At 49.0% G+C, this 24,585-nt stretch overlaps 1 protein-coding gene, 1 long non-coding RNA gene and 1 pseudogene across 6 annotated transcripts in view; 2 read left to right on the forward strand and 1 right to left on the reverse strand.

The window, feature by feature from the left end:
* Positions 1-24,585, reverse strand: part of LOC131764944 (uncharacterized) — a 96,282-nt gene that overhangs the window by 65,725 nt on the left and 5,972 nt on the right. Inside the window, exon 2 of one of the 5 annotated variants that reach the window (XR_010835273.1) lies at positions 3,741-5,515. The exons of the other annotated variants lie outside the window; for them this stretch is intronic. This is a non-coding gene — a long non-coding RNA (uncharacterized lncRNA). The remainder of the gene's footprint in view (positions 1-3,740; positions 5,516-24,585) is intronic. 5 annotated transcript variants of the gene reach the window in all.
* On the forward strand, positions 11,964-23,394 carry SULT1C4 (sulfotransferase family 1C member 4). The gene is made up of 7 exons (XM_059078247.2): positions 11,964-12,900; positions 15,345-15,470; positions 17,365-17,462; positions 17,760-17,886; positions 18,104-18,198; positions 21,107-21,287; positions 22,152-23,394. The coding sequence occupies exons 1-7, from the start codon at positions 12,747-12,749 to the stop codon at positions 22,265-22,267; spliced, it is 897 nt and encodes a 298-aa protein (XP_058934230.1). The 5' UTR covers positions 11,964-12,746; the 3' UTR covers positions 22,268-23,394.
* LOC131765437 (protein kish-A pseudogene) lies at positions 15,652-16,201 on the forward strand (annotated as a pseudogene).

Genomic DNA, 24,585 nt, shown 5'->3' on the forward strand with positions numbered 1-24,585 from the left:
ACCACGAACGGCTCGTGTGACTTGATGTCAGGGTTTTTAAACCACGACCTGGACGTTTCAGCCTGATCTGCCTTTTGGGTGAACCCAGTGTGACTTCAGTTATCCAGCATTAAGATGCTTCATTTTCCTTCTCTCTCTGCAGAATTTCAGTCTTTAGGTGAATTTCAATATGTCGACATGTAATATATAATATCACACACATTTTCATTTCTGTTCCTCCTATATATCCTCTTTGTACCTTCTGTTATAATTTTCTTTGAATTAAAACATTTATTTCAATCTTATTCATCAAAAATTCCCACTCCATTCATTTGATAACAGACTTGTACTGAGTGCCTTATTCATGCTGGGGAGTGGAGGGCATTGAAAGATGATAAAAATAGGGTTACTTCCCCCAAGAAAAGTGCAGCCTGGTAGGGACCACAGCAAGCTGTACCATCAAAGAAACTGTGATACACACTAAAATAAACTGAAAGGTGCAGCAGGGGTGTGGAGCAGGGAAACAAAGCACGTGGGAGGAGCCCCAGGAACACTGGGGAGAGTGGGTGTCTGGTGACCGGCCGCGTCCTGGCCAGGAAGCACTCCCGCCGTGGCCAACACAGTCAGCATCCCTGCCTCCCCAGCACCAAAGTCCAAGGCTGTCCTATTTGTGCAGGCAGACCTTGTTTCACTGTGCTCCACAAACACTGCAGTTTTTACAAACTGAAAGCTCGTGACAACCGTGGGTCAAGCGAGTCTATCGGCGCCATTTTTACTCACGGCATTTGCTCACTTTGTGTCTCTGCGTCACACTTTGGTAATTCTCGCGATATTTCAAACTTTTCCATTATTACATTTTTAGGGTGATTTGTGATCAGCGACCTTTGATGTTACTACCACGACTCACTGAAGGCTCAGATGATGGTTAGCATTTTTTAGCAATAAAGCATCTTAATTAAGATGTACATTGCTTTTTAGACATCCTGCTATTGCACACTTAACAGACTACAGTATGGTGTAAACATAACTTTTATGTGCACTGGGAAACCAAAAAACTCGTGTGACTCACTCTATCACGATATTCACTCTATTACGTGATCTGGACCCAAACGCACAGTATCTCTGAGGTTTGCCTGTAATTTACTTGTAAAACCTCAGGGACCCGTATTTCAGAGGTTTCCTGAGACCCGGAAAGTGGAGACATTCCACTGGGTCTTGAGAGATTTCTGGGTCTCATTCGAAGGTGGACTCTCATATACTGAAGACTACACGTGAAAGGTGCAATTATAAGAATAAAATTCACAAAGACCTCTGAGACCTAAGAGCAAAGGGATTTTTTTCAACAAAACTTCAAAAGTACAAAACGAAAGGCAAAAATACTTAATGAATTTGAGACATCAAAATTTTTAATTTCCGTTCAAGAAAGAGCACCATAAAAAAGGCTAATAAAAAGAAAACTGAATGACGAAAGTTATTTGCAATGTCTAAAACCACAGAGGACCAATTTCAGAATATACAAGAAACTCTCAAATTGGTAAGAAAAAGATAAAACCCAAATAGAAAAATGGGCAAAGGGGACCTTGAGGAAGGCAATTTTCAGAAGAGAAAATACAAAAAACGACCAAATATTGGAAGAGACGCTCAACACCATTAGTAAATAGGAATAACTGCAGAGGAAAACCATGGGCTGTCATTTCCTATCTATGACAGAAGCAAAGGTTGGAAAGCCAGATAATGTCCTGCTGGTGACGGTGCGCAGGAGAGCAACCTGGCAACGCGTCAAAACGAGTAAACCAACACTCTTCGAGCCAGAAATTCCAGCTGTAGGTACAGAGCCCAAGTAAATGGGAGCACGTATAGGGGATGCTCACAGCCCTGTCCCTCCGGCCGTCCCTGTGCTGAGAGTTGAAGGCTGCCTGGGCGCCCACTGCCGGGCGGGGAGGGCAAAGCGGTAAAATGCGGTGGACGCACGTCTTGCTATCAGAAGGCACTTAACTAGAAGCAACAGATTTACACACAGCAGCATGAAGACATCTTTGAAATGCTGTACTTAGAGGAAAAAATTGAGGAAGCAAATGAGATGTATAACCCAATATAGTTTATATGAATTAAACACACACACACACACACACACACAACCCAAAAATATTCGTGTTGCAAGAACACATACAAACCGAAAGATACACGGTAAATGTCCTGGGTTCTGTGGAGGAGGGAATTGGGAACAAGAACGGCCTCGTGTGGACCAGTGATGGTGGCGCCCCGTGAACCGTGACCTGCACCCTCCCCGCCCTCCGGGTGCATCACCACACCTCGCCACACCCCAGCGTTCCTGGCCAGAGACTTCTTAGAGAAGGTGCACGACGGCAATCACGACATCAGCAGGCGTGGACAGAGAGACGCTCGCCAGGCCGTCTGAATCCCTACGTGTCCATCAGCCTCCCTGCTGATCAGCGGAGGATGAGGACAAGCAACGAGAAGCTTCCCTCGCCTGGACCCCCCCCACCCCGTCCAGGACATCTGCCACGGACACTGCGGCTGAGAGCGGTGCCCAGCGCACTCAGCCGTCCCCGTGGGATGCCACGCGCCGCTGCCCCAGGAGCCCTGCCAGCACAAGCTCCTGTGGGGCCCACGGGGGACCAGGGCACTGCAGCACACAGGTAAGGTGTTATTACCCGGTCTCGGCCACATCGCCCCTGGGTTTGGACCTCATTTACTGCTCCCTCAACTCCCTACGTGTTCTCTCTGGTCACCAAATGTGACTCAGGAGATAATGAGAGATGCCTGGGGACTGAACAGCCCCCAAACGCCCCATTAGTTTCTGCCTCACCTCGTTGCTATGAGACCAGCAACAGGAGACATGCACACGGGTAAACATCCCAACAGAGCCCAGTCCGTACACATGGCGACTCGCCATTTAGAGAGAGAAGTATTGAAAGGAGAGAGGGAACAAGAGAAAAACTGGCGGGCAGGAAAGAGGGAAGATTGAAGTCCTCGCTCGGCATGAGTCAGAAAAGTGAGACATTTCAAATTCACTGTGTCCAGTGCTTGTTGATAAAATTGTGATACAAGTTAAGTACTTGTCGTGTACTTGTACACGTGCAGGCAAACCTGGGGGATGGTGCGGGTTCGGTTCCAGACCACGGCAGTTAAGAAAATATCACAATAAAGTCACACAGGGCTTCCCTGGTGGCGCAGTGGTTGAGAGTCCGCCTGCCGATGCGGGGGACACGGGTTCGTGCCCCGGTCCGGGAGGATCCCGCGTGCCGCGGAGCGGCTGGGCCCGTGGGCCGTGGCCGCTGGGCCTGCGCGTCCGGAGCCTGTGCTCCGCAACGGGAGAGGCCACAGCAGTGAGAGGCCCGCGTACCAAAAAAAAAAAAAAAAAAAAAAGTCACACAATTTTTTTCAATTTCCCAGCGCATATAAAAGATATGTTTACACTACAGTGTAGCCTATTAAGTATGCAATAGCTCTATGTCTAAAAAAACAATGTACATATCTTAATTGAAAAATACTTTATTGCCGGGGACTTCCCTGGTGGTCCAGGGGTAAAGAATCCGCCTTCCAATGCAGGGGACGCGGGTTCAATCCCTGGTCGGGGAACTAAGATCCCACGTGCCGCGAGACAACTAAGCCCGCGTGCCACAACTACAGAGAAGCCCACGCGCCACAACAAAGAACCCGCACGCCACAACTAAGACCTGACTCAGCCAAAAATAACACTAAGTAAAATAAGTATTTTATTGCTAAAAATTGCTCACCAGTATCTGAGCGTTAGGCGAGTCTAAAATTTTTGCTGGTGGAGGGTCTCGCCTCCCCGCTGCTGGCTGTTGAACGACCGGGGTGGTTGGAGGTTGCGGAAGGCTGGGGTGGCTGCAGCAATTTCTTAAAATAAGACGGCAGTGAAGTTTGCCACATTTATCGACTCTTCCTTTCGTGAACCATTTCTCTGCAGCAGCAGTGCTGTTTGATAGCGGTTTTCCCACAGGAGAACTTCTTTCAAAGTTGGAGTCGATCCTCTCAAACCCCTGCCGCGGCCTCATCAGCTAAGTTTACGGAATATTCTAAATCCTTGGCTGTCATTTCAACGGTCTTCACAGCATCTGCACCAGGAGTAGCTTCCAACTCAGGAAACCACTTTCTCTGTTCATCGGTAAGAAGCAACCCCTCACGCGTTAGTTTTCTCATGCGACGGCAGCAATTCAGTCCCATCTGCGGGCTCCACTTCTAACTCTAGTCCTCTTGCTGTTTCCACCACATCTGCAGTTTCTTCCTTCACTGAGGCCTTGAACCCCTCCAAGTCGTCCATGAGGGCTGGAATCAAATTCTCCCAAACTCCCGTTAACGTTGATATTTTGACCTCTTCCCACGAATCACAAATGTTCTTAACGGCACCTGGGACGATGAACCCTCTCCAGAAGGTTTTCAATGGGCTTTGCCCGGATCCATCAGAGGAATCACTGTCTCTGGCAGCTGTAGCCTTAGGAGGCGGATTTCTCACATAATGAGACTTGAAAGCCGAAATTCCTCCTTGATCCTCGGGCTGCAGGACGGATGCTGTGTCCGCAGCCTGAAGACAACGTTCATCTCATTGTGCATCCCCGTCAGAGCTCTGCGGTGACCAGGGGCACTGTCAACGAGCAGTCATGTTTTGAAAGGAACCTTCTCTTTCTGAGCAGAGGTTCTCAACAGCGGGCTTAAAATATCCAGTAAAGCCTGTTGTAAGCAGATGTGTTGTCATACAGACTTTCTTGTTGCATTCACGGAGCGCAGGCAGAGTAGATTTAGCGTAATTCTCAAGGGCCCTAGGATGTCCGGAATGGTAAGTGAGCACTGGCTTCAACTTAAGGTCACCGGCTGCATTAGCCCCGAACAAGAAGGTCAGCCTGTCCTTTGAAGCTCTGACTTCTTTAGCTGTGCAAGTCCTAGATGGCGTCTTCCAATAGGAGGCTGTTTCATCTGCATTGAAAATCTGTTGTTCAGTGTAGCTTCATGAATTCTCTTAGCTGGATCTTCTGGATAACTTGCTGCAGCTTCTACACCAGCACCTGCTGCTTCCTCATATACTTTCATGTGACGGAGGCGGCTTCTTTCCTGAAACCTCATGAACCGACCTCGCTGGCTTCAGACTTTTCTCCTGCAGCTTCCTCACCTCTCTCAGCCTTCACAGAACTGAAGAGAGTCAGGGCCTCGCTCTGCACTAGACTTTGGCTTAAGGGAGTGTTGTGGCTGCTTTCAGCTTCTATCCAGACACCGAGACTTTCTGCAGTCAGCAAGAAGGCTATTTGGCATTTTTATCATTCCTGTGTTCACTGAAGTAGCACTTTTAATTTCCTTGAAGAACTTTTCCTTTGCACTCACAGCTCGGCTGACTCAGCTTTCGACATGCCTTCCTCAGGAAGCTTAATTTTTTCTAGCTTTTGATTTAAAGTGAGAGACGTGGGAGTCTTCCTTTCACTTGAACACTTAGAGCCATTGTGGGGTTATTAACTGGCCTAATTTCAATATTGCTGCGTGTCGGGGAACAGGGAGGGGCCTGAGGAGAGAGAGAGATGGGGGAACAGCGGTTGGTGGACTTTGAGCGCACACAGCATTATTGATTAAGCTCACCGTCTTATATGGGTGCAGTTAATGGTCCCCCCAAACCTTTACAAGCGTAACATCTGTTATGGTAACCTGTGATCACCATAACAAATATAATAATAATGAAAAAGATTGAAATACTGCGAGAATTACCAAAACCTGACGCAGAGAAGTGAGCAAACGCTGTCGGGAAACTGGAGCTGATAGACTTGCTCGTTGCAGAGCTGCCACAAACCTTCAATCTGTAAAAAAATGTAGTATCTGCAAAGTGCAATAAAGCGAAGCACAATAAAAGGATGTGTGCCTGTATTTACGCATTCAACAGTTGGTTAAGTCCACAGGTGCAGAAACCCTGGATACAGAGGGCCGATTGTACTGTGCCGTTTTACATAAGGCACCTGAGCATCCGTGGATTTTGGTATCTGCAGGGGTCCTGGAACCAATCCCCACGATACCGAGGGATTCTGTTCTTGTAACTAGTGGGAAAACTGAAAATAGCAGAACAAACTTCATTGATTCTGTTGCTTAGTTCTGATTTAAAAAATTAAGGAAATAATATCTTTAGCATGAGATTAATATTTTCATTAGCAAGAGTAGTGAAATTAGCAACTTATTTTAGCATTCCTTTCCTTGCAAGAGCACAGAAGGCTTTCCTAGGCTGGTCTACAAGTTTAAAGTCTGTCTAGATGTTTCACACTCACATTCAGTATTGTATTTTCAGTCAATAAAGCTCCGTGTGGTTTGAGACCTGAGCCAATAACGATCAGCCAGAGAGTTCTTGCTAACGGTCCACGATTCCGAACTTTGGGGACCGAGGGAAGGGTGAGCTCCAAGGCGGTCTTTGGCTTTGGCATATTCCTCATGCTGTACGTGGCCTGGCTTCATCAATGACAAAATACTCACACACCTTCGCAGGGATCAGCATGCTGCTGCTTTGACCGTAGTGTGGGTGGAACAGCTGTTTATAATATCGGATAGTGTGTGGGACTTCAACTAACTCCTTCCACCTTTGAAGAGTTTTTGCGGCCACGTTTTGCAAAGGCTTTCGTTTTGTTCCCAGCGGCGCCTCTGCTGATACACAAGCTACACAGCCCCTCCTCAAATAAATCATTCCCTCTGAGCAGACACTCCCAAGAGCTGGGTGTTCACACGTCAATCCCGAGCTTCACTTCAAAGACGCCTCGCTGTCTGCACCAGGGCACTGGGTGCCACAGCAGGGCCAGGGCTCTAGGACTTGGCTGGTCTTGCTGGGGGCAGTGGACACTCAGCCCCACGCCTGACCTCCCATCAGCAGATGTGCTCTGCAGGGGGCACAGATGCTTGGGAATCGCGTGCCCCACACCCCTCCTCTGCAGACCGTGGACCCTGTGGGGGGAGCGTGTGGGCTCGCTTCTCCACGGACTCTCTGAAGTCAGGCCCTTTCTTCACCCTCTGAGCCTCCGCATCCCAACCCGTCAACGCAGGACGCGACCCCGTCCATCCAAGGACTTCTGCACACGCTGCCTGTGACACCTGCCGCCGCGTGGCAAGTTCCTCGAAGCTGCCCCTTCTGTACGGTTTCTAACTCGGGCTCCTTGCTGCCTCTCAGGTCTCCCAAGACTTGGCCTTGCCTTCTCTGCCTCCCACGCCCCCCCCACCCTCCAGCCCCCTGCGCGCACCCCCTCTCCCCTGCTCTTGCACACACTGGCACTGCGAACCCTCTGCCCTCTCTTACCCACTTGGCCACCCCTGCATCCTTCAAGCCTTGCTCTCAATGTCCTGTCTCTCCTGGAAGAGCGGTCCTGACTGCAGGCTGACTTCAGGCTCCTCTCCAATGCTCTGGAACACTCTGTCCACACCCGCATTCAAGCAACTACCATCCCACCTTCTAACTGCTTGCTTACACATCTGTCTCTGCGCCGGACTGACCCACCCCCGCCCCCGAGAGCAGAGGCTGGATCTTTCCTCCGTGGCGACTGCACGACCCCACCCGCAGAAGGCCCTCAGCACACGGGGGTCCCCTCTCCCCTCCTCATCTCTGGGGTCTCTGCCTGGACAGGCGGAGTCTCTGTCGCCCTTGGTCTCCGTCCTTCCGCAGCGCTGACCACTGCCTCGTCTTGAGCATCTGGTGTCCGAAAGCAGCTAAGCCCTAGCCCAGGAGACACATGAAAGTCTGCAGAGACTCAGCTGGGAAGTCAGGAAACACAGACCAGTAAATGTCCCAGATCCATATATCCCCCTGGCCTGCTATGCTTTGTGAACCTTCTGTTTCCCTACAGCAATAAGCATCGGATCAGGAAAAGAGAAAACACCTGTGTGCTTGTTATCAGGTGAGTGAGGAGGGGGAAAGAAGGAGGACACTCCCTCCCCAAGGCTGCTCGTAGGGTAGAGGCGGAGCGACAGCTTCACAGAGAAAGGAAACTGTCTGTGCCCCCCGGAGCACTGACCCGGCCAGAGCAGCTGCCTCCCTGTGGTCCCCAAACTTCTCCAGAGAGAGGGCCCCTCCCCTTCAGAGACGTGGCCTCCCCGACAGGTCAGTTCCTGTGCTCTCCCTTCAATGACGCTGGGAGCTCCAGGGCTCCTCTTTGGATGCCAAAACACTTCTCTCCTTCTTCATTTGAGAAGAAAGCTGGGTTTGGGGAATATGCTTGATAGGGATACGAGGAAGTCAGCATCTCACAAAACAGCGGTGTCTTGGGGTCCCATGTACCCCCACCTCTCCACGCCCCCCAACCCCCCAAAACTGGGGAGGAGAGGTCAGGGTCTCATCCCAGACACTCGTCTCAGGCCAGCTGCTGTTAACTCATGGCTCTGATCACACTGAAGATTTTATATGTCATTTCCTCACCCACAGTCACCCTCAAAGCGGTACCATCGCCACAAAACAAGCTGACAGACGTCCAGCCCCGAGCAGCAAGCTGCAAGGCCGCAAATAACTGGGAAGTGCAGACAACACACATCTCCCCACGAGCCGGTGGGGAGCCGCGAGGCTGCTCAGCTCCCGAGAGTCCAAAGGGCCCTCCGGTTCCCTGTGTTTCGAATCCCACTCGTTAAGCCTCCAGAGCTTTGCTGTTTTGAAGTTAGACTGAGCTGGCAACCTCCCGCCCACATAGTTTCCAGATAAAATACAGAACAACAGATGATTTTTGTAAGTATAAATATGTCCCAAGTATTGCATGGGACAGGCTCATTCGAAAAATTCATTCGTCGTTTACCTGAAATTCAAATATAACTGGATGTTCTGTATTCTGACCGGCTTTTTATTCTTCTGAGAATGTAAAGATTCTTGGGGTTTTGTTTTAAGGGATGATCTGAGATCGAAGGTTTCATGCATCCTTACTTCACTTCACTAAGAGTTCAGAACCAACCCAATCTCTGCAGTTGATTGAAGCGGCACGTACTAATACACTTCCTCTGACTTTGGTTTTCTCCCTCCTCAGCTACTAGAACCAAGCCCTGCAGCAGTGTGGCCACAGGGCCACCTAATCGGAAGGTGGGATGGGCTGTGGATGACCCCAGACGTGCCCTGAGCCCACACAGTCTGGATGTGGTTCCGGTCTCACTGACCGTGGTCCTGTTCCTCCTCCTTCCTCCTGATTTGGTCTCAAGGATCGGATAACAATTGAGGAATTTATAAAAAGCCCAATAAGCGAAAGACTGATTCAAGGAATAAAGACAAATTCAGTTCAATTTTATTCAGTACGAGCTTAGCTCACTTCCCAATAGTTGTCTTTTAAAACAGTTTGCTGAACCAAAATATGTTTTAGACCTGCTCCTTCTGTAAAAACTAACAAACAAGAACCTGTTTAAGAAAAATGACCTGCATTCTGACTTTTCCTAAGAAAAGCAGGTTAGAAAGCCCCTTTGTAATTTTTTCAAAGGGATCACATATGAGGCCTAGACAAGCCCCTGGTTTGCACCTGGGACATCCAGAGAGGGCAGGAGGGGGTCTCCTCCCCTCACCCGGAGGAAAACAGTGGAAAAGAGGAACCAGGAAGACTTAGGAGAGAAAGGGCAGTGACTTTACCTCTGGTGCCTACCGTGTGCCAACACCGCAGAATGTCTTACATGCCTCAATTTTTACATTAATCCCGTGAGGCTAAAACGGCTCAGAAGGGATTGAGTGGCTAGAAAGTCTACACGGGGCAGCTTCAATCCAACCCCAGAGATTCGGAATTCCAAAGCAATGCTTAGCCGATGTAGACTTAGCACCACGTGAATTTTATAATAACTAAGTACAACACTTTATTTAATTTTCCTGAACTTGTGAGAAAGTATTGCTATTATTGGGGAAAAAATATTAAATGAGAATAGGAACCATCCGTGCAGTCATGAAAATTTTTCAGGTTATCTGACATCTTCAACTAACCCCAGGTCTATCTCAACCTCAGCCAGTCCTCTTCAGGGCCGGGGGCCATTCTCTGCCTCCCAGCCCTCCGTCCCCAGCACACAATGGACTAAACAAAACTGCCAAGGTGTTGCTAAGCTCCCCAGCTCTCTACTAGGCTGGCACACAGAACTGTAAAGCCCATAGAAAGAGATTTCTCTGAAGAGCCACAGGTCCCTCTTCTCAGTCTTTTAAAATGCATATGAGGGCCAGGAGTTCCACCCGGCAGTCTTGGTCCCAAGCGTCCATCCGTCTCCAGGCCGACAGGGAGGCTGAGGGGCAGGGAGGGCCCAGGCACCCCCCTGAGGTCACACGGGAAGAGGGGCCCATAGTCACGGCTCATTATTCACAGAGAAGGTTGCTGAGCGGTCAACACACTTTCATTCGCACAACAACTCCGTAGGCAGAGGCTGTCATGACCCCCATGTTCAGAGGGGAGTCGGGGGGTCGGGGCACAGGGGGGTCAGCACCCCGTCCACAGCCCTCGGCTGCCGGGAGCTGGTGCAGGGGTCGGAGCGGGCGTCCGGTGTCTGCCTTCCGTCTCAGACCCCCAGCCTCGGCCAACAGCTCGCCTAACCCCGGCACGGTGGTGGCTCCCAGACCTCACTCCCTCGGTTCTGCAGCTCGTTTCCTCTTCCCTCACGCAGAGGACAGAGGCGCCAGCCACAGGGCCGGCTGTGGTGAGGACAAAGGCAGGGCCCCGTTTCCGTGCTGCGGCGGACAGGGAAGGACACGGGCCGGGTGTGGACGGCGGCTCCCAGGGACAGGACAGGGCAACCGGCAAGGAAAGGGGAGGCACCCGGGTTCAGGGACAGGCTCTCCAGAGAGGGGATGTTTAGGGAGGACGTTAAAGAAGATCTGAAGGTTCAGACGCAGGCGAGCCAGAGCCAGAGGGCGAAGCCGGGGAATGAACGACAGCCACGGCGGCGGGAGCCTGCGCCTGTGGGGCGCACGGGGACACGGAAGGGGGGACACGCGGGGCATCAGGGCTGCAGAGCACGCAGCGTGCACGCCCCGGGCTCCCGGGTACCACAGGGGCGCCACGGGGAGGCCCTCGTGGGGCGCTGTGAAGGTCTCGGTGGGAAGCGCTCTAAGCAAGAAGGGAGACCCCTGCCAGCAGGAACAGCATCTGGGGCCGCTGGGGTCAGGAGAAGCGTCTCAGGGTGGTTCTCTGTCGACTCGCTTCCATGCTGACACTGACCACCGGGCGTTAGCGCAGACCCCACAGGTCAAGGGCAAAGTCTTTCCCAAGACACCTCCCCCCAGATGCACCCACGAATCGTGGGGACCATCTGTGCTTCTGACCAACCAGCTGTAAGTATGGAGGGTCCCCGTGACCCCCAGAGCGTCCGTAATGGTGCTTTCAGGACTCACTGAAAGCGCTACACCTACAATTACAGTTTCATCATAGAGGATTCAGATCACGACAGCCAAACGGAAGAGGTCTGGGGGCAAGGTCTGGGGGCAGAGAGGGGGCGGAGCGGCCGCACCCTACCCCCTGCCCTGGCTGCGCTCACCGGCCAGGAAGCTGCACAGAGTCTCGGGGTCCGGGGTTCGTGGGGTCTCACGTCACTGGCCACACGGCTGACCCCCCTCTCCAAGCCCCTCTCCTCTCCCTGGAGGGGGGGATGGGACGGAAAGGCCCAACCCTGTGATCACGTGCTTGATCTTCTGCCGTGGCGGCCCCTCCCCCGGAGCTGTCTATGGGCCCAGCATGTGTCACCTCGTTGGCACAAACTCAGGTGTGGTCTCAAGGGACTCACAGTGAACAACCAAAGGCTCCAATCACTCAGGGACTTACAAGGGCTTCTGCAACTCGGCCATTGGGAACCGGAGACAAAGACCAGACGTGTTCTCGATTATATCACAAGGAGAAACAGGAAACCCGGGCGGGTCTGGTCTTGTTTTCGAGGTGGTCAGCCAAGAAGGGTTGTGGTGGAAATAGGAGGGAAAAAAAACCTCTGCTGGAGCCGGGAATGATTCCAAGGAAAGGCACAAGGAGGATAAATAAGCACCGAGGCTTTTAGGAAAACAGGGGGCTTACAGGGGATGCGGCACGAGCCCGGGAGGTGAACTCCAGGAAGGAAGAAGCCAGAGGGTGTGTGTTCTGTAGCTCCCGAGTTTTTGCATCCACTTGGCTTCAAATAAGACAAACAAGTTTTATTAACTGTGAAGAGACACCGACTGATACGGACACTGAACAGCCTACCACGGGAAGGGAACCTTCCCTATTAGAGCCTCGTTTACTTTACTCTTAAAAATAACAACGCTGACCCCTTCGGCCATCTGTGCTGGGAGATTCGATCTAGGCTGTCATTGTTAGCAGCACAGAAACTTCCCTCCAGCCTTTCGGGGTAGGCATTCTGCGTTGCAACCTGTAATAATCCCGCAGGCAGATTCCCTGCAACTTCTTAATTAGCTTAGAATTCCCAGAAGAAACAATTAACGGAGATCTGTGAGTTACTCTGTGAACACAGAGGAGAGCTGCAGGTGAGGTGGCACTGACTCTCGCTAACAGTACAGAAGAGCAGGGCTGCCTGCACACAACCCGGAATGGCAGCCAGGAGCCAAGGGCTCGGCGGCTACGTCAGAGCCCCGCCGGGGCTGTTTAGGACTTTGCGCTGTGTGCAAAGTTCTAAACAAGAGTCCCGGCTTCCCGGATGGGCTGGCTCCCCACTCGACTGCCCGCCCAAGGCAGGACCTGAGGTCTGAGCTCTGCCCTGTCTGTACGATGCCAAGGACGCAGCTCTGAGCTGACTGAGAGTAACACTTTCCTGGAGCAGAAATCTGATATCCAACACTCTTGGCCTTGAACAAAATGGAGGAATTAAAATTTGACGGCACGGAGCGCCTGGCTGTGGACTACGTGGAGGGGATCCTGCAGCCCACGCCCACCTGTGACACCTGGGACCAGATCTGGAACTTCCAAGCCAGGCCTGACGATCTGCTCATTTCCACCTACCCGAAAGCAGGTAGGCGGGAGGGGTGGGGGGAGACGCAGAGGAGGGTTAGGAAGAGAAGCGGGGAAGATGCATCAATAATGAAATAAAGAAACCGACTGGGATTTGAGTGGAAAGCTGTTTACTGGGCAGAGTGATACCGCCAAGACAGATCACAGGTAGTAACTGAAACCACACAAAAAATATTACAATGACCTACACATCTTAAGAATTTAATTCTTTCTGTGATGTACCTGTTTTTTTACTTCCCAGAAAGAGAGTGAATCAAACAGCCCAAAACAAAGGGGCCAGGCTGGCTGCCTTACTTGTTCCCAGCACAGGCCCATATAGCCGAGCCAGACAGGGCACCCCTGCCTGATCTAGGGAAGAGGAGGGGCTTGGGCTCTGCAGCGCTGAGCTTGTAAGTCTCCCAGCTCAGGGCCCCAGAAATACTCTCTTAATTTCCACCCTCCCTGGTGGTAGGTTGTACACCTACTTTCTTATTTCAAGAGTCAGTTTAACAAAGTCACTGAAGAAACAAGACAAACTTGAGCTCAGCCACTGCATCATAAAAATGCGGGGGTGAGCAGAGAGAAAGAGTTCTCTGCAGTTATTTGTGTATATCTACAGTTAGACCAAAACTACAGTATTCAACTCATACCCCGACTGCACTGACATCTGCTCTTTGCAAAGTCAAGCTCCATGTCAATAACTTCTGCTACACGTTCACACACGCACACGCGCACGCGCACACGCACTCGCACAGACACGCTCCACCCCCTTTGCCTTTATCTGTAACAATCTGACAAAAGGCTCTACAGGCAGACGGGGCCTTAGACTCACCCATCCGTCGGCTTCATATCAGCCCTGATTTTCTGATCTTACTCCTCATGAGCCTGTTCAGCATTAAAGTTTTCTAAATGTGAATTTCTGAAAGGGCCCACTGGTGGGGATCACATCTCACTGCCTTAATTTCACCCACAACTCTTAATTTATTACCATAATCTCAGTACAACGCCTAATCATTCATCTTTTCTCCACCTGCCAAATGTGAGCATTAAGATTTGGTTCATTAAGGGTTTTCATGGGTTAGGGGCGAGCAGGACTGTACAATCCAAATAACACACTCAAAAAGTGAAGCACTTGCCAGCTAAGGTAATATTTAGTCAATCACTCAAAATGTGTGCACTAATAAAGGCTATATTGATCAGAGGGAGGAAGAAACAAGCTCAGATCATGGAATGGTTTTTACACCTAAATTTGCAGCAGAATAATAAATGCTCTGTGGCTGAGCTGAGATAAACACACTGTAGAACCGCTGACTGCTAGGGGACGATCTGACCCTGAACCTCCAGTCGCACTGGAGTCTGCCCCAGCGTTAGCCCGCGGCTGTCAGTTCAGAATAAACACACAAAACGAGTACACTTGAACTTCCTTTGAGTCAACAGCTAAAGAAATATTGGTCCTGGATCCTGTAATGAAAGAGCTGGTGCCAGAAACTATTAGAAGCCAACTCATCGAGGATATAAACTGCAGCTGCTCTCTTGTTTTCTAAGCTGTGCCCCCTGGTAGACCTAGAAGTGCTGAATCGGGAGTATGGGAAAGGGTCTCACAACCAGAGTTGATCAGCCCAGACCCAGGACTCAGAGCTCAGTCTCCCAGCCTCCTCCCGCCACGGGCTCCGCCAGGTGTCTGGTCCGCGGTCTCCGGCCAAGGCCGAAGGTCAGGTGGCACACCACACTGGGCAGGATGGGGCAGCCCGCAGGCGCCGACCGGAGCTGCGAGACAGAGGCCCTTCTCGGGGGCAGCGGGGGCAGTGAGGGCGCAGCCTCTGGGTCGAGGTTCCAGGCGGCAAAATGCGGAGTGGCCTCTGCACATCTTCTATCAGTCAGACCTCTACCTCCTTCCCTCAAATCCCAGAATGTAAATCAGATTTCAGGACATTTAGAATCTCAGCGGCAAAGGAGCCTAGAGAATGCACTTTTTAGCCTTTGGGGTAAAATAAAGGAAAGCGTGAAAATGGAGACTAAGCCCTAATCATTCATTCATTCGGCCAACATATAACAAGAGCCTCCTCCTGCGTAGCAACCTCATGCTATGCACTTGGGAAACAGTCTGAAGACCACAGCGTGGTGACTCTCCACATCACAGACTGGTGAGAAAGATTCTCCTTCTGCCTTTCTAAGGAACTATACAGCTAACTCAATAGCATAACAATCCTAATTAATGGTTGTGCAGAATAAAAAAAGAACTATATATTTATGAATCTAATGTCCACTCCAAATTGGAGTCTTTGTCTAAAAATCCGTATCACACCATATTGTGATAACACAAGATATAAACAAAGGAGGATGGTTTCTGAATTCCATTATAAAGCTGGCTTTAAAGTTCACACAGCTGCTCTAACCAGTGTTTGGCCGCATTCTAAGAACTGCAGTAGATAAAGCCTGTGCTTCCTCATCTTCCTGGCGAATAAGGAACAACCTGGACGCAGGAGATCGTGGACTTGATCCAAAACGAGGGTGATATTGACAGAAGCCAGCGGGCACCTACTCACAAGCGATTCCCCTTCATCGAGTGGAAAATCCCAGGCCTGGAATCTGGTGAGTACACGGCACAGCCGGCCCGGGCCCCGGGCTTAGACACCCACCAGGGATCTTTACTATCCAGTAGCCCTCTCAGAATTCTAGGCATTCAAACAACCATCGATGGACTCCGCGACTATCTTTCTCACCGTCTGGCCATCACTCTAACTCCAGACATTTTCTAATCAAGTTACTGTTTATGCAAAAGTAAGTTAAGTTTTGATTCTCCAATTAGAAATTAACTTCACTCCACAAGGATGAGCCTAGGTAAGATAATTTTATGGTGGAAGGGTTTGAATTTTTGAGGTTCTTCTTTATTTGGTTTATTGTTATGGTTAAAAACTGCTCTAGAGAGGAGCCTATCGTAGAGTCTGAGACGTGCGGCTCAGGAGGAGGTACCCTGACAGGCCCAACCAGACCGCGGAAAGCGCGAGAAAGGCAAGTCGGGCCTGCACGCCTCTTCGGCCCAGGGCCCAGAAGGGTGATGTGGCTGGGGTTTCGCCAGCCTCGCTAGGTCTGCCATTTTCAATTTTCAGAGTCTGTCTGTACATATAAGCAGCAAGACTGTAATCTTGCTGCTTATATGCACCTGTGCTTACATCCGATCCTTGGCACCCAGCCTCCCGGACAGGAATAAAAGTGGGTTGTTGGGTATATTTTGGAAGTGTGCCAGAACTGGTGAATGGAAGCGTCCTTAGGTTGCGGTGTGCTGTATGGTGATGGCCTTCAGCATCCTCTTCATACAGTAGCTTAGAAAAATGCCAGAATTCACTTGCAATCAGATTTTAACATGAAAAAAAAAGGACTTATCTGCAGAAAATAATGGAAAGAATGGTTAACCCTCTTATCTCTGAACATTGAATGAGATAAATTTTCAGCTGCTGTTCTCTATTTTTGTTATTGGACCAATGTTCTATATAAATAATTAGGATGTAACCATTTAATACTCAGAGTTTAAATATGTCTGTCATAATCAACCCCAGTAATGTCACTACAATATTACATTCTGCATATGTCATTCTATTGTGTCAGATACCAGTTTTTAGTGAGGTATCTTTAAGGCACATAGGAGAAAACAAAATCGGCAAATTAGTTAAGTTCCCTTCATCGTGATTTGGAAACGATAAATCTATAGAATGAGACTTTTTGGACTAGCTTTTTTATTTTTTTATTTTTTTTAAACATCTTTATTGGAGTATAACTGTTTTACAATAGTGTGTTAGTTTCTGCTTTACAACAAAGTGAATCAGTTATACATATACATATGTTCCCATATCTCTTCCCTCTTGCATCACCCTCCCTCCCACCCTCCCTATCCCACCCCTCTAGGTGGTCACAAAGCACAGAGGTGATCTCCCTGTGCTATGCGGCAGCTTCCCACTAGCTATCTAATTTACATTTGGTATGGACTAGCTTTTTTATTGAACAAAAAGGTTCAATTCGTGTTGGTAAGGACTGCATTCATATTTAATAATGCTTGCTTCTCCTCTGGCCACATCATTTTGAGCATTAACCAGAATACCTCTACTGTTAGCGAACTGTAGTTTATTACAGGTATTTAAACTATTTAAAACAAGCCTATGCAGTTCTTAAGGAGGAAGATAAATGAGAAGTGACTTAAGAGTGCTATTGAGGAAATGTTCCTATTTAACATAAAAGAATTCAGAATACCTGACTGCTGTTATCGTCTCTGAAACCTCTGGTTAAGTATAGATAAATGTCTTAAGCATTAACAAAAAAAACTGCTCTAGCCCAAAAAACCCATTCGTGGGCTACAAGTATTCTCTCAGATGGGATCCACAGAGAGTGACAGGCTCCCTGGAACTGTTCCTAACATAGTCATAAGAAAGCAGCAAGATTCTGAAGCAAATAGAGAAAAATAATGGGAAGTCACTGAAAATTAATTTTACAGGCTTGGAACAAGCTAATGCGATGCCCTCACCACGTTTCCTGAAGACGCACCTTCCCATCCACTTGCTGCCACCATCATTCCTGGAGAAAAACTGTAAGGTAAAGGGCCAAAGGAATTCAGAGTTGACCCCTTAGAAGGACCTCAGACTGGTCCTCCATCAATTTCCTCTTAAAACACTTCGCTTGTCAAAAAAAAAAAAAAAACAACAACAAAACCGAGTCCACCTTGTCACATCATCAATATGCAAATTGATATGAATGCTTTCCACCTCCCACAAAAGCCAAATCACAGCAATGCGGAATCGGAGAAATTCATCTGTATGGAATATACGCGCCCTAACATAACTGTTGGTCTAATCCTGGTTTTGCTTCTTCCCTCCCTCCCTCTGCTCCCAGATAATCTACGTAGCAAGAAACCCCAAGGACAGCATGGTGTCTTATTACCACTTCCAGAGGATGAATAAGGGGCTTCCTGCCCCAGGAACCTGGGAAGAGTACTTCGAGAGTTTTCTGGCTGGGAACGGTGAGGGAACGCAGCTTGGTTCCCATCCTTTCTCAAAATCCTCAAATACGCTACAGAGAAGTTATCATTTCCTTAGAACAGCAGGGGCTCTGCCTTCTCTGCGGTGACGGAATCACCAGTGTGACCTTCTCCCTCTCTTCGGGATTCTCCTCCCAGGGGGGTGCTTGTCAGCTGGGTTTCTGCGACTCACTGCCCTGTTTCTGACCCCGTCCTGCAGTGTGCTGGGGCTCCTGGTACGACCACGTGAAGGGATGGTGGGACGCCAAGGACCAGCACCGCATCCTCTACCTCTTCTACGAGGACATGAAGAGGGTAAGGAGCAGGGCCACCTAACGTGTTTCCCTCTGACCGTAAAATACTTCAGTCATAATGTGCGGACCCCATCAGGGACTCACAGATTGAAACAGGGCACAGACGACACTACTTGTCACCCGCTGCGGCTGTCCCCGCATCAGAGCACACCTGGGACGTCATGAGTTTCTGTATCACACAGTCTCACCTGAGCTTCCTGGAGCGCTGGGCTCTGGGACGCCTTTTCCTTATAGGCAGAGGATGGCAAAATGAGGGATGCCTTTTTTTCTCCTTGTATGTAGATTTTAAAATTCCGTTTAGAAGGGAAAAAAAATCTAGCATATTTTGGGGGTTTTTTATTAGTACTTGAGGAACGTCATAGTTTCAAGAAACAGTTTAAGAAATTATGGTGCAGTGGGAAACACTAATGGTTTAGAGTCAAAATTCCTGCACCCCAGCTCCGGCTTTACTGCCTGCTGGCAACGATTCCTTGTGAAGATGCTTAGCACCTAGGAATTTCGCTTCCTTACATGCAGAAAGGAGATAGTAATATGCACTCCAAGAGCTGTTATAACGACTAATTGAGGGGGTGTCAGGAGAGTACATTGTAAATGGTCATCTACCCAGTCCTTTCTGTGACTCCACGGAATACAGGGATCTATACAGAATTACAGTCTCTGCTCTCGAATTTCCAACTGAAAGCCTGGTTCTCAAAAGGCACGTCACAGACAGCTGCATGGCCTCTCAGAGCCCATGCCAGGCCTGCTAAGTCAGACGTGCAGTTTTAAAAGACTCCTCGGGGACTCCTGTGCACATTAGTTTAGCTGCATTTCTCTTAGGTTCCATCACTACTGGGCTTTATCCAGCTGTGTCTACAAAATATCTGAAGAGTGAAAAACACAGCATCATTTTTCTATGTTTTTTATTGAGATACAACTGACATGTAACATTATATTTGTTTCAGGTGTACAGGATAATGATTTGACATTTGTATGTACTGAGAAATTATCTCCATAATCAGTCAACATCTGTCACCACACATAGTGACAAAAATTTTCTTTCCTGTGGTGGGAAGTTTTGAGGACGATTCTCGGTACGGTGTTATTGTACCGTATGATACGACATTATTAATTATTCAGTACAGCGTGGCTAGTTATAGTCACCGCGATGCACACCACACCCTAGGACTTATTTATCTTACAAGTGGAATTTTGAACATTTTGACCCCCTTCACCCACTTCACCTCCCACCTCTGGCAGCCACTGATCTGTTCTGTATGGTTTTTTTAAACAGGTAAGTTTCTAGGATTACATTTCTAGGATTCTCAGAACCATGGTTCAAGGGCTAGCAGGACAACCCATACAGGTATCAGGACAAAATTCTCTCCCTTGTGTTTACGTGGTACAAAAGTAGGGAGACACCACAGAGAGCACCGAAAAACTAAACAACAGGAGGGCATACAAAAGGAGGCTCTGGTCACATATACACATACATGCACTGCTGCAGTTCAGAGAGCTGCCTCATCACAGGGGTCCAGATATAGACACTCAACTAAGGAATATTACGGCAGGGGTTATAAGGAAGGGTTTGCTCTTTTATGACTGGATGTGACAAACAGGGGCCATGATGTCAGATGCTACTAAGCTAAGATCAGGGAAAGTCCACGTGGGTGACGCTTGCCCACATATCGCCACAGCAGTGTCAAAGGAGGATGTGTCCCTGGGAACGGTGGATAGATCCCTGGGGTAGACCCTGACGCATTATGAATGCCAGGAAGAGACTTTACCGAAATAGGCAGTCTAACCTCAGGGTCCCCAGCGCCCTCTCACGTGTTTCTGCGATCACGCTCTGGACTGTCACCTGCCTGTGGTCACTCGGAGCGCACAGTTCTCAGCACTCTTGCTGATTCCTCGCCTGTGTGAGGCCAACTAAATTCAGCACTTCTGACATCCCAGCTTCAAAGCAGGAGCCCATTTTTTTTTTTTTTTTTTTTGCGGTACGCGGGCCTCTCACTGTTGTGGCCTCTCCCGTTGCGGGGCACAGGCTCCGGACGCGCAGGCTCAGCGGCCATGGCTCACGGGCCCAGCCGCTCCGCGGCACGTGGGATCTTCCCGTACCGGGGCACGAACCCGTATCCCCTGCATCGGCAGGCGGATTCTCAACCACTGCGCCACCAGGGAAGCCCAGGAGCCCATTTTAAAGCAGGAGACGCGGCGGCGCGGATAAACGCTCCCACCGGCCACGCGCCACTCCTCCCGGACACAGGGGCCTTCCCACACCACGGCGCCCCCGGGCTGCGTCCCTCTGAGCAGGAACAGTGGCGACAGTGGGGCTGAAACCTGCTCAGAGACGCCGAAGCCCCCGGACCGGCTGGGCACTGCGGCCACTGCCACGGGGCCTCCTGCGTGCAAAGACGTCCCTCCCAACCTCGTGCCCCCCTCACCGGCACCACTGGGAAGGCCTGGGGCCACTTCTGTCCACAGGAGAAGCAGGAGACGGGCCGCTGTGGCCGGGTCCCCAACGCTGCTGCAACACCTGCTCTCAGCATCAGTCCAGTGGCTGTCCCTGTGAGGCATTTAGCCGGACGGGCTAGAGCAGGACAGTTGGGCCTAACTCTAGACACATCTCTCCGTCGCACGCGCCCCACGCACGGCATGTCACTGTGTGGTGAGTGTCTCACCGACACGCTCAGTTGACGCTTCCATGTTAGAACAAGAAGAGCGTAATGATTCCAACCGATACGGTCGCCACATCAAAATGAGTCATTTCCGAAAAGCTGAGCATTCGTGAGACACGATTTTTAAAAGTTTTAATTCATGACATGTTACTGATTACTAGCATTAATTCATTCTAACAGTCTTTTGAAACTATTACTTATTGATATAAATTATCTTGTATATCAAGTCTTTTCTTTTGACTCTGATCATAGAACCCAAAGCATGAAATTCAGAAGCTGGCAGAATTTATTGGAAAGAGCCTAGATGATAAAGTTCTGGATAAAATTGTCCATTACAGTTCATTTGACGTCATGAAGAAGAACCCAATGGCAAACTACACGTCGGTTCCAGCTGAATGCATGAACCACTCTATTTCTCCATTCATGAGAAAAGGTTTTTATGTTTCCTTTTCACCATAATCTTAGAGGAGCTGTCCAATATTTCAGAGTCTTTGGGGAGTTTCTTTTCTATAGATAAGAAAAGTAAGATCAATAATAAATGGTTCTGGGAAAAAGAATTATTTAAGAAACCACAGATGAAATGAAATCAGTGTTCAGCCACAACTGGAGAGTGAGGTTTGGTGTGTAAGTCCAACCCTTTCTCCTCACCTTCCTTCCGGAGTTCTGGCTGATAAGGTGAAAATATACAGAATTACGTCAGATGGAGCAAAGAATGCACTCTACAGAGGGCTCTAAGCTATCAGAGAGGTCCATTCACTCCAAAATACTTACTGACTGGAGTGGCTACTGTGTGCCAGGCACCGTTCTGGGCAACGTTCAGAGCAGTGAACAAAACACACGAAAATTCAGGATAATAGTTGCTAGTAAGCACTATGGGGAAAAAGCAGTCTGGGAACGCTAACAGGGATTGCACTTGGAGAACTGGAGGGGAATCTTCTTTTTCTTCCCTCCTTTCGCAAAACCGCACGTTGAGTCCTCAGAAGCAGGCCCTGCCTGGTGTGCCTGCAGGACGCCAGCCACAGGCACAAGCACGGAGCATGCTGTGACGGGCAGGAGGGAAAGGCAAGAGAGCCCCTCAGACCTGCTGTTCACGCGGCCGTGTCACCTCCCGACCCCAAAGCCAGACAGGTGATTCCTCCCCCTTCCAGGAGGAGACACTGCCAGGCCAGCCAGAGAAATGTCTACCCGACTCTGTCCCTCCCTGACGGGGAGTAGAAATCCTCACACCGAAGCGGGAGAACAGAGAAATCCAAATCCGCCCACGGTACTGACACCCACCACCCCACGTCTGTTTCAGGGGCCGTGGGAGACTGGAAGAGTCACTTCACTGTGGCCCAGAACGAGAGATTTGATGCAGATCACAAGAAGAGGATGGCTGACACCACCCTAACCTCCCACTTCCGATTCTTGTAAGGAAGACAAAGAGCCCGAGCCCACCAGTGTGAAAGCCGGCTACCCCGACCACGTGACACTGCACGCGGGCGGTCAGACCAGTGCCCCTCGTGTTTGCTGTTGTTCACTCTAAAAAGAGCGACAGGGCTAACAGAGGTCAGGGCGAGGTGGAGGGTGGGCAGGGTGGCAGCATGAAAACCACGGCCTAGTTGCTAATTAGCATCACATGTCAGTCTTCCACAGGTCGCGCGCTTGTTAACGTACTAAAAATGCTTCGGTCATCACACAAAAACACACTAAAATTTACAGATTAAGTTCAAGCCAATGTTTAAATGCAGCACTAAAATGTGTAAACAGTTACTTCTAGCAATTTCTTGGTAGCCAAGTAACCATCAGGTCACTCTGCGTCTAAGTCACTCCAGTGCATCCACCCCAGCCTCTCACCACAGCCTCTACATTTAACGGGACTCGCCCCCCCCAGCCCAGCGGCGCTGCAATCCGTCCCGGCCTCCCATCTCAACCTCCCTCCCTCCAGCGCCTCTGCTATCCTGCTCTGATCCATCAGCAACATCCGTCAGTTTTACTTTCAGGAAGTCTCATCTCTACAGCCATCCCCCTGGTTCAGAAGCCTCTCCCTCTGGCCTATAAGCTACCTAACTCATTTCTCTGTTCATCATACATCTGCCAAGCTTGTTTTCCCACAACAAGACTCACTGTATTTCTCTTTAGCTCAGAACCCTTCAATGATTCTGAATGTTCGCTGCCTAGAAGATAAATCCCAAGCTTTTTAGCCATCAATTCAAAGGCAGCTACAACCGTATGACATGGTTGACTGACCTTCCAAACCACCTTCCAGCTGGATTTCATCCTGCCAACCACCCTCCTTGCCTCAGCGACCAGTCCCTGCGCTGGGCCCCAGCGCATCTCACAGGTTCCCAGCCAATGAGTTTCACTTTCACCCCACCGCCTCCTGACACTTCCTTTCCTTCCTTCCTACCCATCCAAAACATAGACAAGTCCAAGAACCAGCACAGGTCTCCCATCTTCCTACAGATACTGCAACCTGAAGGGACCAGCTGCTCTTCTGAAGTCCTTTACACTTAGCGTGATTCTCCTGTGATTAAGATTAAAGTATATCATGCTATTTCTTGGATGTCTATATTGTCTCTTTTGTGCATATTTAAATTTTCATTTGTTTATTTTTTCTCCAAGATAGGGACATTGCTAGATACTTCATTGCACAGCAAATGGCAAACAATATGCTCAAAAATAAGTAACTGAAATACTATATCAGTTAAGGAAATCTAAAAAGCCAACTTTTTATATTCTAAGTAGTCCCCGGAACAGCTATCATCTATAGCTGTGCTGTGTTAGCTACTAGCTGCATGTGGCTATTTAAATTATTTAAAATTTGGAAAGATCCATGCACCCCAATGTTCACAGCAGCACATTTACAATAGCCAAGACATGTCCATTGATAGATGAATGGATAAATGAGAGGTGGTACATATACACAATGGAATATTACTCAGGCATAAAAAATGCAACCTTGTCATCTGTGACAACATGGATGCACCTAGAGGATTTTTACACTAAGTGAAATAATCAAAGACAAATACCATATCATCACACTTACATGTGGAATCTAAAAAACAAAACAAACAAACAAAACAAGAGAAACTGACTCACAGGTACAGAATGTAATGTACAGCATGGGGAATATAGTCAATAGCACTGCAATAATTTTATATGCTAACAGATGGTTACTAGACTCATTGTGGTGATCAATCATTAATGAATATAAATGTGAAATCACTATGTTGAACACTTGAATACTAATATAATATTGTATGTCAACTACAATTTAAAAATAAAATAGGGTTTCCCTGGTGGCGCAGTGGTTAAGAATCCGCCTGCCAATGCAGGGGACACGGGTTCGAGCCCTGGTCCAGGAAGATCCCACATGCCACAACTACTGAGCCCGTGAGACAGAACTACTGAAGCCCACGTGCCTTGAGCCCATGCTCTGCAGCAAGAGAAGCCACCACAATGAGAAGCCCACGCACCGCAAGGAAGAGCAGCCCCCGCTCACCGCAACTAGAGAGAGCCCGCGCACAGCAACAAAGACCCAACACAGCCAAAAATAAATAATAAATAAATAAATTTATTTTTAAAAAAATAATAAAATTATTAAAAAAGAAGAAAAAAATCTGGGTATTTTCAAGTCTACAGCCATGGGCTTACATAAATAATTTGTCTATATTGCTTTTAAAATAAATAATTACATTGTTAAATGTTTAGACTATTACACTGAAATACTGTCTAAATGAAAGTAATAA

This window comes from Kogia breviceps, chromosome 11, assembly GCF_026419965.1.
Source record: "Kogia breviceps isolate mKogBre1 chromosome 11, mKogBre1 haplotype 1, whole genome shotgun sequence".
In the NCBI taxonomy this organism is placed as follows: Eukaryota; Metazoa; Chordata; class Mammalia; order Artiodactyla; family Physeteridae; genus Kogia; species Kogia breviceps.

Bases quoted from the DNA above. Each gene is read 5' to 3' on its own strand.
- SULT1C4 (XM_059078247.2), top strand. From the start codon at position 12,747: ATGGAGGAATTAAAATTTGACGGCACGGAGCGCCTGGCTGTGGACTAC. The intron at 15,471-17,364 runs GTGAGTACACGG...TTAATTTTACAG, and splicing joins AATCCCAGGCCTGGAATCTG to GCTTGGAACAAGCTAATGCG. The intron at 18,199-21,106 runs GTAAGGAGCAGG...CTCTGATCATAG, and splicing joins TCTACGAGGACATGAAGAGG to AACCCAAAGCATGAAATTCA.